General features: G+C 39.7%; 1 protein-coding gene across 1 annotated transcript in view; it reads left to right on the top strand.

The window, feature by feature from the left end:
• Nucleotides 1-1,896: 1,896 nt before the first annotated feature.
• The window catches only part of arhgef1a (Rho guanine nucleotide exchange factor (GEF) 1a), a 60,503-nt gene continuing 47,107 nt past the window's right edge, over nt 1,897-15,292 (top strand). The window contains exons 1-3 of the mRNA XM_037093264.1: nt 1,897-2,071; nt 13,365-13,527; nt 13,790-13,857. Coding sequence (XP_036949159.1) covers nt 1,913-2,071; nt 13,365-13,527; nt 13,790-13,857 — 390 coding nt within the window. The 5' untranslated portion in view covers nt 1,897-1,912. The remainder of the gene's footprint in view (nt 2,072-13,364; nt 13,528-13,789; nt 13,858-15,292) is intronic.

Here is a 15,292-nt window from a genome sequence, read left to right as displayed (position 1 = left end):
AGATGGGATGAGAGCAGCAATTATTGTCAATTCAGTTTACGCAAGCCAGTCAGGATTGGCTACAATACACAAGATCAACTGCAGAACCTTCTATCTTAATGTTACAAAGCCTTTACAACAGCCCTACTTAAGGCTTCATTCACCTATATCTCTGTCAACCTACTCAATGTTACCATTTATTTATTTTATTTTTAAAAAATTCTAATGAGGTAGTGAGGAAAGCAGTTTTATGTTCAAGAATTATAATTTTTTGCAGAGTGCAGTGGCTCACAGTAGAAACAACAGATTCATGGATGTTGCTGCTTCTGTAAAGTGGATGGCTGTTAGTTGTTTTCTGTTTACTCTGACAGACTGCAATACTGTTCTGTACTGTTTCTGATGGACTTTTACATTTTTAATAGCAGAGGTGAAGTTAGGGAGAGCCTTGAATTCCTTGAAATCCTTGAAGTGAACTGTGGTAAAATATTTCTCTTCATGGAAGATATTTAAAAACTAAAAGCAAGTCTGAGTTAGGGTTACTGTCAGCTGCACAGCAGTGAACACTACAATATTGTTATATATTGGTTAATATGCATGCCTTTATGCCAGGCTATAACATGCTACCAGCTGGTGTGCTGTTAGGAATTATGGACAAGGATACCACATTTTCAAAATTGAGTACATCATATACACCTAGGCCAGAACCACCACCAACCAGTGTTCATTTTGACAACTTTTTTTTTTCATGTAGTCACAGCCTTTAGATAAGAAAGGAATTTTTGACAAATGAGTCAAAATGTTTCTAAAATGAAACTCATTCAGTGACACTAACAAGCCTTTCACTAATCAGAAGCTTTGTGGTTTTAAAATATGTCAGACGTTTTTTAGATCAGGCTGTTGTGTAGCTTGTACTTACAAATACTAGCATTAGAATCACAGTAGTGCTGAAATAGCTAGTCAATTGATATCCCGAACTGCCTTAGAGCTAAGAAATCATACACAACACATGCTGCATCATCTTACAAACAACACTTTGTATGTATTGTAACTGTCTGGTAAAAATAAGTGTGTGAAAACGGATCAATCATAATTATAAGCTGCTGGTCCAAATATAGACTACAAATTAATATATTTGCAGGTTATAAACATTACAGTGGCGCAATGTGACACATTTGCCCATATGTTTTACTTGAACACCAGGAAAGTCATGCACTCATTTGTTCGACCAAAACCAAGTTTGAATTTGGTCCAGTGCTGGCCTAGAAGTTAGAGAAGTGAGTTTGTGGTCAGCGGGTTGCGAGTTCATTTCTCCTCTTCTTACCACCACTGATATGCCCTTGAGCAAGGCCCTTAACCCCAGACCACTCCAGTGGAGCTGCTCATCCAAATCAGAATCATAAATCCTTTAATGTCCCGCAAACGGGAAATTTGTTTATCCCAGCAGCCAAAGGACAAAATATTACAAAAGACAAATCCAATAGCAAAAATAAATAATATAATTAAAAGGTAAGAAATAGAATAGACATATATACATATAAACATGATATCGTACAAAATCATCATAAAAACATAGTGAAAAATACAAATGATAAACATGGGTGTTAAGAAAATTGACCAGATTGCGCAAAAACAGAAATGTGTTTTATACAGTGCAGAGTGAGGTCTATAGGGAGCAGTGCTGGTTGTACAGTCTGACAGCAGCAGGAAGGATACCTCTGATACATCTCCTTCACACACTTAGGGTGAATCAGTCTGCTGAAGGAGCTGCCCAGTGCTGTGACAGTGTCCTGCAGGAGTTGGTACTCCATCATGCTTCTCTCTCCCACCACCTGGACTGGGTCAAGAGAGCATCCCAGGATGGAGCTGGCCTTCTTGATAAGTTTATCAAATCTCCTCCTGTCTTCTGCTGCTCTTGCAGACTAATCCATAGAAAATGGCTGATGCCACCACAGTATCATACAAAGTAATCAGGAGTGCAAAGGACTCCAAGGGACCTGAGCTTCCTCAGCAGATGGAGTCTGCTCTGAACGTTCTTTTATGTAACTGCAAAGTGATCAGTCCAGTCCAGTTTATTGTTCTCGTGAATCCCCAGGTACTTGTAAGATGTCACCATCTCAATGTCCGTTCCCTGGATGTTCACCGTCCCTGATGAGACCGACAATAGAATAGCAGTCAGAGAACTTCTGTAGATGGCAGTGAGGTGATTGCTGGTTGAAATCTGCAGTGTACAGGTTGAACCGGAATGGGGCCAGGACTGTTCCTTGTGGGGCCTCTGTACTGCAGATTATTGTGTCCAACACGTAGTCCTGAGTCCTCACATACAGTTGGTGAGGTAGTCAAGGAAGTCATGACCAACAGATGAATGTCTAACTGTGTGAATGTGATGAGGGTGTTCCTCCAGCCCTGAATGAATAAACAATCATTCATTCATTATCTTGTTGAAATGAAAACTTTGTTTCACAAGAAAAAAACAGCATCCATCGAGGCTGAGCCAAAATGGTTTGACACAGCTGACTCTGACCAGTTACACTGACTTAATGTTAGCAGATATATGCTTAATTAACATTAGTACTTACAGATAGTTAACTTGTGGTGGGGACATTTCCCCAGTGTAAATGACACTTGTAAAGAATGTTCTGAACAAGTGATTGTGCACACCTACACAAATACGGTTTCATAGAGTAATTGTTAAATTGTTTTACACACCACTCAACCCTTATCACACATCCCTCATAATACTTGTTCATACTGCAGGCAAATTAGATGTGTTTGTCCAGAATGTTATTTGCAAGTGATCAGATTGTGTGTGCAGACAAAATTAGTCTATCTGCATGGGTTGCTGTGGTAACAATGTAGGTGTCAGTAACTACGTACCAGGTTGACGTGGCTTTCTAATATAAAAAGCAGAAGAAAATCCAGCTTTGCTTGTACAGAAGCCTCCTCTCACAGCACAGACAACATTTCTCTGGGTGTAAAATGCACTTTGGGTTAAGGTTACAGAAAGATCCTGATCTCGGTTAAATATTAATGAGATATCATATGTCTCAAGTTACTTCTGTCTTTTCTGCATTAAAACAGACCATGATATTTCCATGACCTCAACTAAGCTTTGTCGCTGTCTAAACATAACCATAAGAAAGTTTTAAAATGCTGTAGTCACTTCCTGTGGATGGTATATTGCAAGTTGCTGATATGTTCAGCATGATACAAGCATTCACACTATTGTTCTTCTGGAATTTATTATTCTACTTCTGTGTGCTTTTCAGCTCACAGAACACCCTTATGGACACCCTTATGCTTGAACTTGGTGTTTGTTATGGACAAACTGTGACTAGCACAGAAGTCCAGTAACAAAACACCACTCTGGTTCAGATCAGAGAGGCCGTTCCTCCCAATCACACCCCTCCAGGTAACACTGTTGCTGCCCACGTGAGCATTTAAGTCCCCCAATAGAACGACGGAGTCCCCGGTTGGAGCACTCTCCAGTACCCCTCCCAGGGACTCCAAGAAGGTCGGGTACTCTGCACTGCTGTTCGGCCCATAAGCCGAGACAACAGTGAGAGACCTATCCCCGACCCGAAGGCACAGGGAAATGATCCTCTCGTTCACTGGGGTAAACTCCAACACATGGTGTCTGCGCTGAGGAGCAATAAGCAAGCCCACACCAGCTTGAAGAATTTTAGACTTAAGTGTAAGAATCAGGTCTCTTTAATAACATGCTGCGTGAGGGGAAGACAAGAGTGTTCTCTCCCATCCTCTAAAATGTTACTCCCTTAAGTACAAAACAGAGAGGAGGTTACCTTCATTTGCAACAGTCATCAATCAACTCTTCCTAAAACAATGACCCTTTGATGTTTCCGGTTTATCATATCTTTCCCAGGACAGTGACCATTTGATGTTTTAGATAGGATAGTAAGGGGCTATGTTAAGGGGCTGTGTTAACGCACATGTTTTGCATTGTTTTGGCTGATCATTCAAATGGATTCTAAAAACGCAGTGCCTGTAAACGCACTTTTTTGAAATTTGGTCTCAGGGTGGAAAAATCCCAAAATGCTTCTCTTGCATTCTTGTTTGGGCAGCGAATCCGCATACTTGCATATTTCGTGACGCCATCGCCACAAACAGGAGGATGATTCAGTGAGCCAGTCCTGATCATGAGCCATTGCTGTTGTGAGTATTTGAGCAACCTAAGTCGTGTTTTTCACAGGGGTGAAAATAAATGCGTCATCTGCGTACAACTCTGCATCAACACCCTTACAGACATCAAAGAAATTGTTCATGCAAAGACAAAACAAACAGCTTAGTTAACAGTACATGATGGTCAATGGTGTCAAAGGCCTTTTTAAGATCCACGAAAACAGCTCCCACACAGCTGTTCCTATCCAGGAGACAGTTTTTCAACAAGCATAATTATTGGCAACTCTGTGGAATGGTGAAGTCAAACTGCTTCGGATGTAATGCTGTATAACTGTTATTGAGATGTTCTACTAACTTTTTAGCCACCAAATTTTCTATTATTTTGACAGGAGATGACAGGAAGAATACTGATTGATCTATAGTTGCTGATTTCAGATTTACTTCCAAATTTGAAGATTGGGTTCACCGTGATCACCTTCCAGTTAGTCAGGGCAACAGAATGAGTTCAGTTATGTTAAAAACAGCCTATTCACAGTTGACAGAATGATAAACACAGTCAGGTGCAGTGAACAGACTTGATATTTCTTGAACAGAATTTTAAAAAATAAATAAATTCTGCAGCCAAGGTGATGAGATTTTTCACCAGTTGATTCTTTATGTTTAGTTTCAGACCTTTACTGCTTTGTTTGTTCTGTCAGCCGGAAAGGTCATTGATCTCTTTCCACACTTTGTTTTGAATTTCCCTTTGCATTCTCAATTATGTTTAAAAAGAAATTTGCTTTAGCTTTTCGTAATGCTGATGTTACTTTATTTTGTGCTAACGTGAAAGTTTTCAGTGAAGTTTTGAGCAGCTGATCTCTAACTTTTAACAGTGCAAGACACTCATTATTAAACCAGGGAAGGGAGCTGGATTGCCTCGTCCTAGAGTTCCTTGTTCTAGCGAAAGACAACAGAACCTTCTTAATTTTTTAAGAGAAGGAGTTGGCACTCTGGTTTATGTCATGTTATGTTTATGTCCTCCCTCTATCATAACTAGATTTCTCATCATGCGAAACAAGTGCTGTATATAATGTAGAGATTTGCCGTTCCCCTTTCGTGTGTTTTAACACAATGCCCTCAAGGCAGGACAGCGGCGGCTCATGTGTAACCTGGCGATGCTTTGATGAGATGGTGCTTCAATTGTAACTATTTAAAAAAGTGTTTTTTTGGAATTGAATATTTCAAACAAAGGTCATTAAATGTTACTAAAGTGCCCTGAGCATATAAATCTCCAATTTTTTGCAACCCCCTTTTAGCCCAAACCTGAAAACCACCATCTGCCCTGCCAGGAGTAAACAGCGCATTATCCCAAATAGGTGAAAACTGAGAAATGGGGGGGTGTGTCACCAATATGTCTATGAGCTTTAAACCATATAGCAATAGAGTTTTTAGGGAAGGGATTTGTCGTTTTTTTCTTTAAAGTTTTGAAATCTGCTGAATATAAATATAGGCTTAATGGCAGCATAGATATTGATGCTTGTTCAATATAAACCCATCCTGTAGGGGAGTGTATGACAAAATAAAACATAGCACTGCGCAGCTGAGCGGCCCAGTAATACCACTGTAAAAAGGGTATCTGTAATCCACCCCTTTCATATGGCAAATACAATAATCTTAGTCTTAGTCTAGGTTTTCTGTTACTCCAGATAAACCTCCAAATCGCACTATGGTATTAGGAATGATTGAAACAAATACAAGAATTTTGGCAAGATAGCCATCTTAATTATGTTGATCTGGCCAATCAATGATATTGGCATCGTTGTCCATTTCTTAAGTGAGTCCTGTACTTCTTTCAGCAACGGGTCATAGTTTGCTTTAGCAACTGCATTAATTTGGGGGGTAATCTTAATTCCAACATAGGTAAGCCCTCCCTCGTGTTAGTTCGTGTTAGAAAAGTATAGATTTTGCATTATTACTCCTGTATCCAGAAAACTGACCAAATTGATTAATTAAATGTAATAATGTCTGGACACTTTGATAAGTTTGACAAATAAAGGATCACATCGTCTGCATATAGCGATATCCTATGTACGTGATCTCCAATTGTTATGCCTGACAAATTGGCTTCAGCTCTAATGGACATGGCTAAGGGCTCAGTAAAGCTAAAATGAACAATAGCGGGGAGAGAGGACAGCCCTGATGGGTCGACCTCTCTAACATTAACGGGCTTGTTATTCGTCATTACATGAGCTGTAGGGTTGGTATACAATAATTCTATCCATTTCACAAATCTTCCCCTAAGGCCATATCTTGGTAACAAATTGAACAAATAAGGCCACTCAATTCTATCAAACGCTTGTCTGGCATCTAAAGATAACAGCGCTGTATCCCTGACGGTTCTGTACGAACCCATTCTGATCACTATGTACCAAAGAAGGGATATATGGATCTAGCCTTTGGCAAGTGCTTTTCACAGTAGTTTTGTGTCTACTCCCATAAGACTAATGGGCCTGTATGAAGAGCAGTTGGTCAGTGTTTTCCCAGGTTTCAAAATAAGAATTATTGTAGGGAGTCTTAAAGTTGGTGGTAATATACTATTATTTAATGACTCGTTAAACATATTCAAAAGTGGGGTCAACAATTGCTTCTGGAAGGTTTTATAAAACTCTACTGGCAGGCCATCAGGCCCTGGAGCTTTGCCTGAGTTAATTGCCTACAATAGCTCTTCCACTGTTATGTCCTTTTCCAAGTCCTCTTTAACGTCTTCAGTGAGCAATTTTAACTGAAGCTGATTAAGAAAGGCATCTCTATAAGCAGATGTGGAGGAGCATTCTGACCTGTACAGTGTTTGATAAAATTCCTTAAATGTATTATTAATATCTTACCTCCCCTGATTGAGTGGTAATGCCATTAATAGCTCTCTCAGATTGTATTTTTGCCAGCCTTTTCTCCCTGATCATAAAAAGCCTGGTTCAACCACAACACACTTTTTGCTGCTTAATCAGATGTTAATTTATTGTATTCCATTCTTAAAATTAGTAATCGTTTATGTTTTTCAGGGTCAACTTTATTATTTATATCTATTTTCAAAGATTTTATTTGTTTCTCCAACTTGGAAATTTCTGTCTTTTGTTTCTTGTTTTTTTTGCTTGTGAAACTGATAATTTGTCCCCTGTGATATGCCTTGAAGGCTTCCCATCTAATGCGTGCATTAGTTTGGTAAGTGTTAATCTGAAAGTGAATGTCAATCTTATCTTCTACATATTTAACAAATTCTGGGTTTTTAAGCCACCTCACTTGCAGACGCCAGTTAGGTGGAGACTGTTGAAGCTTTTCCATTTATACAGACATAGAAATGGGGGAGTGATCACTAATGACTATATAGTCATACCAACACTTATTTTACTAATTTAGGATGCTAGTTCTTGTGATACTAAAAAATAATCAATGCGAGACCTGGACTTTTGCATTCCTGAGTAGCATGAGTATTCAATTTTATCTGGGTTAAGTTTTCTCCAGATTTCAGATAAGTGTAAGTCTGTGATATACAGTATTATGAAATTGTTTTTCTATATTGGTTTTTATGTGGATCACATTTTGTCGAGCGATCTACTGACGGGTTCAAAGTGCAATTGAAATCCCCATCAATAATATTTAGGCTATTCAATGAAGACAAAGTTAAGAAGAAATCTTTGCAAAATTGTCCTCATTAGGACCATATATGCTGACCAAATTCAATGCGAGAGACAGGATTTACCCTGAGCAATTACAAATCTTCCTTGGGGGTCCCGGATACTGTTATTAAGTTGAAAAGGAATTGTTTTGTGGATAAGAATAGTACCCATCGAGCATAATTGTTATATGTGGCATGTATAACTTGATCAGGCCACCTACGCTGTACTTTAATTAATACGTTTAATTTCAGAGATTGTTATATGAATTTCCTGAAGAAAAATAATTTTAGAATGTAGGTTTTTAAGTCTGCTCATTACTTGTTTCAGTTTAGTTCTTAAATCAGACAGTTTTGGACTTTCCATGTTGCTTCAAGTGCATATATCGGCCTATAGTAGGTGCATAAAATAAAGTGTCCACCAAATATGGTAGTAGCAGCTCTGCATATAATTAGAATTAATTAGAGAGTACATAATGTATATAAATCTAACTTAACAGAACTTATATTAAACTACAGTGCACCTATATTGTCCATATCAATTCTTCTGTAGTTACCTATACTCCTTGGCATTTAGAAGTTTAAGAGTTTGAGAGGAAGTTCTCTGCTTCTTCTGGTGTGGAGAAAAGGACTATCTTCCCATTGCGGAGAACCCTCATTTTACGTAGGGTAAATCCCTGAAAAGTTCCAGCTTCAATTAACTTTTTTTCTCACTGCATTGGATAATCTCTGCACCTTCATGGTTTCCGCTGATAAATCTTGAGCAAAGAAGATTTTTTGACCATCGTGAGCGAGCGTTGTTTGGATGTGTTGAAGACAAACTTGCGGTCTTGAAATCGCAAGAAATTAAAGATTACAGCTCTGCTCTGGTCCAGTCTTGGTCTTGCTTGAATGCTGTGTGCTCTCTCCAAGGTGAATGACTTGGCGGCTTAGTTTTGAGTCTATGAGAGCCACGGTTTCTGGAGCTGCTCTCACAGTCTTTGAGCGTCGTTTGTTTAGACATCTTTTGGAGGTACTTAGAGGCGTTAATGACTAGGACTTTGTAAACTTTTAGCAGAGCTGTGAGGAGCACCCACCCTATGCTGCCATCTTGGTCCATGGCTCCACAGCACCCCCCCACTAATTGTAATACTTCATATCTTACTCTGGGCTTTTTGCCTAGTCATACAAATCATGAAATGAGGCGGTCAATAAGAATAAACATAGATTTAGGAGGAGCAACTGGTAATGCAAAAGAAAGAGAAATCGTGGGAGTAAATTCCTTCTCATAGTCTCCACTCTGCCTAATAATGTAAGGGGGAGTGTAGCCCAGCGGTTTTCTTATTTTTTTTCTACTAGTTTTACATAATTGACGTGATATAAGATTTAATTCATTTAATTCAGGGGGTATATTTATTCCCAGATACCTGATGCCCTGCTTAGGCCATCTGAATAAAAATTAGGTTTTCAATTGAGGAGAAATCAAATTATTCATAGATAGTGCTTACGTTTTTGACACCTTTATTTTGTACCCAGACTAAAGTCCAAATGTCTCAAGACATAAATTGGGAACACTCTTTGCAGGATTGGAGATGTACAATTACGTCATCTGCGTATAGCGACAACTTGTGTTTCTCTCCATTCACCTCAATACCACTTATATCTGTATTATCCCTAATTAACTGTGCAAGGGGTTCTATGCTGAAGGCGAACAGGAGGGGTGAAAGGGGGTCTCCTTGCCTACAACCCCTCCCCAGCTCAAATTTTTGTGAGAAACACCCATTTGCCCTCACTGATGCCTGTGGGGATGAATATAAGAGCTGAACCCATTTAACAAATCCCTCCCCTAGACCGCATTTCCTCAATAATTTAAAAAGAAAAGGCCAAGAGACATGGTCAAATGCCTTTTCTGCATCTAAAGCCAGCGCTATACATGGCACTGACACTGATTTGGCATGGGACTTAATATTTAATAGTCTACGTATATTATCAGCCATTTGACATCCAGCAATGAACCCTGTCTGATCCGGGTGTACCAAGGCTGTGATAACTGACTTAAGTCTATTTGCCAGTATAGTAGTCAGCATTTTACAGTCAGAGTTCTGAAGCGCTATGGGTCTATAGGAACTGCACTCTGTGGGATCTTTGCACTCCTTATATTTCACTGTAATAACTGTCTCTTTCCAATTATGGGGAAGTTCCCCAGTTTCAAATGCAGTCCTATAGGCTTTCTCTAAAACTGGACTTAAGTCGTCCATAAAAACCTTATAAAATTTGTTACAATATCCATCTGAGCCTGGGCTTTTACTATTTTGCAACCCCCTTATTGCCTCCATTATTTCCTCTCTTGTTATAGGGCCTTCCATAACTTGTGAGATCTCATCAGGTAGTTTTGGCAATTTTATATTTTCTAAATAGACATCTAACTGTTTAGAGTTTATGCATGTGTCTGTATTTGAGTACAGCTTTTTGTAAAAGGAAGCAAAAGCATTTGATATCTCTTGTGGTTTGTAAAGAAAGGGGTTCTCTGGATCACTGTTTTAAATTTTTGTATAACTGTTAATCCTGTCTGTTTTTTAAAGTTGAAATGCCAATAATCTACTAGCTTAATTCCCATATTCATAACAATACTGTTTTAAAAATCTTAGATTTCTCTCCATCTTCTCCATGAGCAGGTTTCCCAGAGCCCTCTTAGCTTCATTAAATTGAGTCAGATCATTTATAGATAACTGTTTTTTATGCTTCTGTTCCAACTGTTTGATTTGTTTTTCGAGTTCTACTCGTTTGCCCTCTTTAAGTCTCGAAGACTACTTTAGCTGCCTCCCAAAGGCTCACCGGGGATTTCTCATTGGTGTTATTGAATTCTAGGTACTGAGCTTATTCTGTCCTTATATAGACCTTAAAGGTATTATCATTGAGGAGTGAGACATTCAGTTGCCATTGCCTTGGATTAATACATCTTCCTAGATCCCATACCAGGCTAACTGGGAAATGGTCACTTAGAGTTATGATATGTATTTTTAAACTCAAGCACTCTATATGATTCACTTTTAGCTACTAAAAATAATCAGTTCTTGAGTATGAGGAATGTGGGTTTGAATAAAATGTGTAAATGTGTAGCTGTCTCCATGCATCAAATGATCTCCTTTCTGTGATTAACTGATTTAAGTAAGGCTTTGCCTGTATTAGCTGAGGGTTTACGATACATGCAAATGACAGTAAAGGATATTTTGGCAGAAAGTGAGATGCTTACCACAACACATTCTAAATCGATTTCTCCAGGTAATTCTTTATGGAAATGGTAAAGAATGCTTTTGCGCCCCCCCACCCTTCCTGTGATCTGTATGTTTTCTAAAAACATGAACATCAGACATTGTTATGGCAGTTTCAGGTGATGAGGAGGATAGCCAGGTTTCTGTGAGACCCAGAAAGTCGATGTTTGCATTATTCAGCAAATGTTCCAGTTGTTCACGCTTAGAAACCATACTGCGGACATTTAAGTGACCACAGAGTAAACCCTTGTTTTTACATTTCAGGTCCCATATTGTTCTTGCATGATTTAATGTTTGAAAGAGTTTTGAGGACCAATACCTTTTCATCACTGGATTTTTGTGTGAGGCTTGCTCGCATCAGTGGCATGTTGGTAGCGTTTACCATTTGCTGGTTCTGGGAGCATGGGCGCAGTCACAATGGGTGTTAGGGTCCTGCTGCCAAGCAGGGTGTGTGCTTGAAGATTACCAGCTGCTGGACTTTGGGCCATATGCACGGCCCCGATGGTGACCGTGGAAGCCCCACACAGGTGCAGATGTTGATGCTCACCAGTTGCTGGACCTAGGATGGTGGGCATGGCTCCACTGTGGCCGGTGTGTTGCCGCATTCTTTGATCTACTCCCATCATGAAAACTGTTCCAGAGTCAAAAAGGCCAAACAGACTAATCAACAGCTTCCTTCCACAAGATGTTGGATTGCTGAACTGCTGATCTGGAGCATGCACACTACTGTGTCATAGTTTTAGCTTTAAATTATTATATTTATATATTGTATGTGTTTATTGTAGTCGTGTTACTGATCCCTGAGAAACGTAATCTCATTTTTGCTGTACTACTTTTGTTACAGCTACAGCTAAATGACAATAAAGTTTTGATAGGTTGATTGATTGTAACCATTTCCCCCTAGACCCAGATTACACCTTTTTTTAAAAAGAAAAAAAAAAAGTTTGTGTAAGCTGTGGCATATTCGTTCACTTTTTCTTTTCTCCATTGCTGCAATACTCTCTGCTGACATTTGTCTTTGGGAAATTTCTCCTCTGTCTGAGAGTAGCAGCAGTATGCTTTCCAAGAATCCATTATGGAACAGAGTCATTTTCATTTTCAGCATTTTCATGACAAGTTATTGGGATCTCTTGTCTTTGGCTCTTTCACAAAGAATGGTCTCTGGCATCCAAACCGTCTATATGATATATCCATCCCCTCCTCTTTTTTGTACATGTTCCTTCAGATTCCTTTAGGGGCTCTCTGCGATGCTGCTTATTTATTTATTTTTTTTTTATGAGAGAGACTTACCAACATTTCACTAAGAACTTGTCTGATAATGTTTCAAAATAAAATGCCCCATAAAATTGCTCCAAATTTCTTGTTATCCCAGATGACATTGGCTGGCTCCCAGTTTGGGGACAGAATTCTCCGGAGCATAAGAATTAACAATATGTCAAATTTCATTTAATATTATTTTTAAATACAAGTGTCTTTTTCACTTTACTTTTTATTGTAATTCATCAGTTGCTCTGGACATGGGTAAGCTGCAGAATGAGTCTGATGCTGCTGTTGCAGCTGGACCGTTGTTATTTGGCTCAGGGGCTGCATGCTTTGTGCCCCTGGGTTAGCTGCTGAATGATAAGTTCAGGGGCTGTATACTTTGAGCTCAAGCTAGCATATTACTGGTACAATAGGCTGGACTTTCTCTACCTTTTGCAACTAGCTTGCTTAGCTTTAGCAATATATTTGTGCTATGTTTTTGTTTTTTCTGGTCATGCGCAATCCATGGCCACTTTGGGTCTCTGTATCCAGGAGGAGGAAAGGGATATAAAGTCAATTGACTAGTTCATGAACCTTACCTAGCTATTTAACATTTTTATTTAGTTGAAAGCAATCCCCAAATGTGTATTTGTACTTGAATGTATCCGCTGCTGTGATAACCTGATTTCCCTTTGGGGATTAATAAAGTTATCTTTTTATATTTTTTCTCTGACTTTTCAATTCTCTCTGTGTACCTGTATTCTCACCTGCAACCTTAACAATTCTGTATCCCTTAATATGCTTCACATGCCTCCCGGAAATGTCAACTCTGCTCCAGTTCTCAGTGATCGTGATATTTTAGCTGTGGATGGTCCTGTAATTTGCCTTAAGCCCAGAGGTAGTTTGCTACACCTAGGAGTAATGTTGTCATGACAGCTGGCACTTTTTTCAGTCTTTAGATGCTAGCATGACTGAGACTGACAGAGGTCAGAGTGCAGATGAAACACGTAAATTTAGCATTCTTTTTCTAAATTCAATCATCTGATGTGCTTCGTAACTGTCACAAATACTAAGTATTTTGCACATCTTGTCTGTTTCTTTTGTAGAATAAAGAGAGAGAGCGCATGAGGGAGCGAGAAAAGGCTGCAAGGGAGAGGGAAGCACGTTACAGCAATGGTCACCTCTTCACCTCACTGACCGTGTCAGGAACCACACTCTGTTCAGCATGCAACAAGAGTATTACTGCCAAGGAGGCACTCAGCTGCCCTAGTAAGTATACAAGTATACAACATACAGATACTGCCCCTCTGCACCTGCGGGGCAAAAACCAAAACACAAGTTCTTACTTCAGTAGGAGTATGGAGGTGTCTACTGACCAAAAACAACTCACTACACATGAGTGTACACCCATGCAATATAAAAGACCTTTTTAAACAGTCCTCCTGTGTGTGATATAAAGAGAGAGAAAGACATGACATCTTTGTGTTCTTTTATATTTCTTTTTTGTTTTTCCCGTCTTTATTTTTTCCAGCATGCAATGTCACAATCCACAACCGCTGTCGAGACACTTTGCCAAACTGCGCCAAAATGAAACAGAGGGTAAGACACAACTCAAATCATTAAAGATGTTATTACTAGTATCATTTTCTCATGTGTATTGAGAGGAGTTGAATTACTTTTGTTTCTAAATGTTTCCAACATTTACAGTCATGACATGGTTTTTGAAAGGTTCCTTTAACTGTAATTTTGGGTTGTCTGAAAGTCGTGAGAGAAACATGGTAAACTCTCTGATCATCAAACAAAAAAATGTCTGCCCTGAATTGCACTGTGACATGCATCCAATAATTTGGAGTAGGGTCAAACATTTAGGACCAAGTAACTGCTGTTATGACCAACATCCGCCAACCAAAGTCAGAATGGGGGAGACCTAGGAGAACGCGGAAACCCTCTGGGTGCCGTTAGCGACGGTGACAGTGACGACGGATACCCTGTGGAGGGTTAACACTGGAGCTGGGGCTGACACTTGAGCTAGGGCTCTGGGCAGGCATGGTTCTGAGGTGCTGGGCAGACACAACTCTGTAGCACTGAACAGCAGTGAAGATGGAGCCCTGGGCAGTGGCAAGGAACAGCAGAACAGGGAGCCAGACTTTAGCGAGCCAGGATGTGGCTATAAACATAGCTTTTTTGAGGGAGGCACCTTGTACGCTGGATGGGTTCCCAAGAATGGGTCCACTGGGGATTTGTCTGGAGTTCAGGATGAGGCATGGGCTGGTAGTAGGGCTAAGGCATGGGCTTGGGTGCTAGCAGGTACTTCCATTTAATTCTTCCACACCTTTTCGAGCTTCTCCATTTTGGATATTAGATCCATGTCACCCGAAGCCTACCGCAACCAGGGCCTAAGAAGCAGCTTCCCGTAAAAAGTAAATTCAGCTTGTAACCGTGCCTCTACATCCATCCTGCCAATTTAAATCAACAAATAAACAAACAAACAAACAAACAAACACAAACACACACACAAAAAGACAACGTAGCAACTAAAAGGCACAAACAAAGTGCAAAAAAAGTTCAAATCAAATATCAACATACCAAACAAGGAGACACTGGAGGAACAACGGACCAAGACGGGGTAACGTGGGATAAGACAGACAGACGGAGTTACTGGGAACAACAGAGAGCACATCATGAAACGAACTGACACACACGAGGGAGAACAAAGACTATATACACAAGGACACTGACTAGGGTATCACAGTCATTAGGTCACAGTCTGACACAGACTGTGACCTAATGTAAATTATCAAGATAATTTGATGTACACACAAACAGTATATTTAAAGGACATCATAAGAGAGAGAAAAAAAGGCATGACCCTACTTACTTCACATAGTACATTTCATCTAGGACATGCCTGCTGAGTAAGGAGGCCCTTTTACAGGTTTGTAAGTGCATGACACACTTTTCACCACAGTTCTGCCAAAGACACTGTTGGGCCTCACATTACACGAGGCCCGGTTAAGGAGTGTTTATGCAACAA

This window comes from Acanthopagrus latus, chromosome 3 (assembly GCF_904848185.1).
Source record: "Acanthopagrus latus isolate v.2019 chromosome 3, fAcaLat1.1, whole genome shotgun sequence".
Taxonomy (NCBI): Eukaryota; Metazoa; Chordata; class Actinopteri; order Spariformes; family Sparidae; genus Acanthopagrus; species Acanthopagrus latus.
Note: the sequence above shows the minus strand (reverse complement) of the source record. Positions and strands in the feature narration are given on the sequence as shown.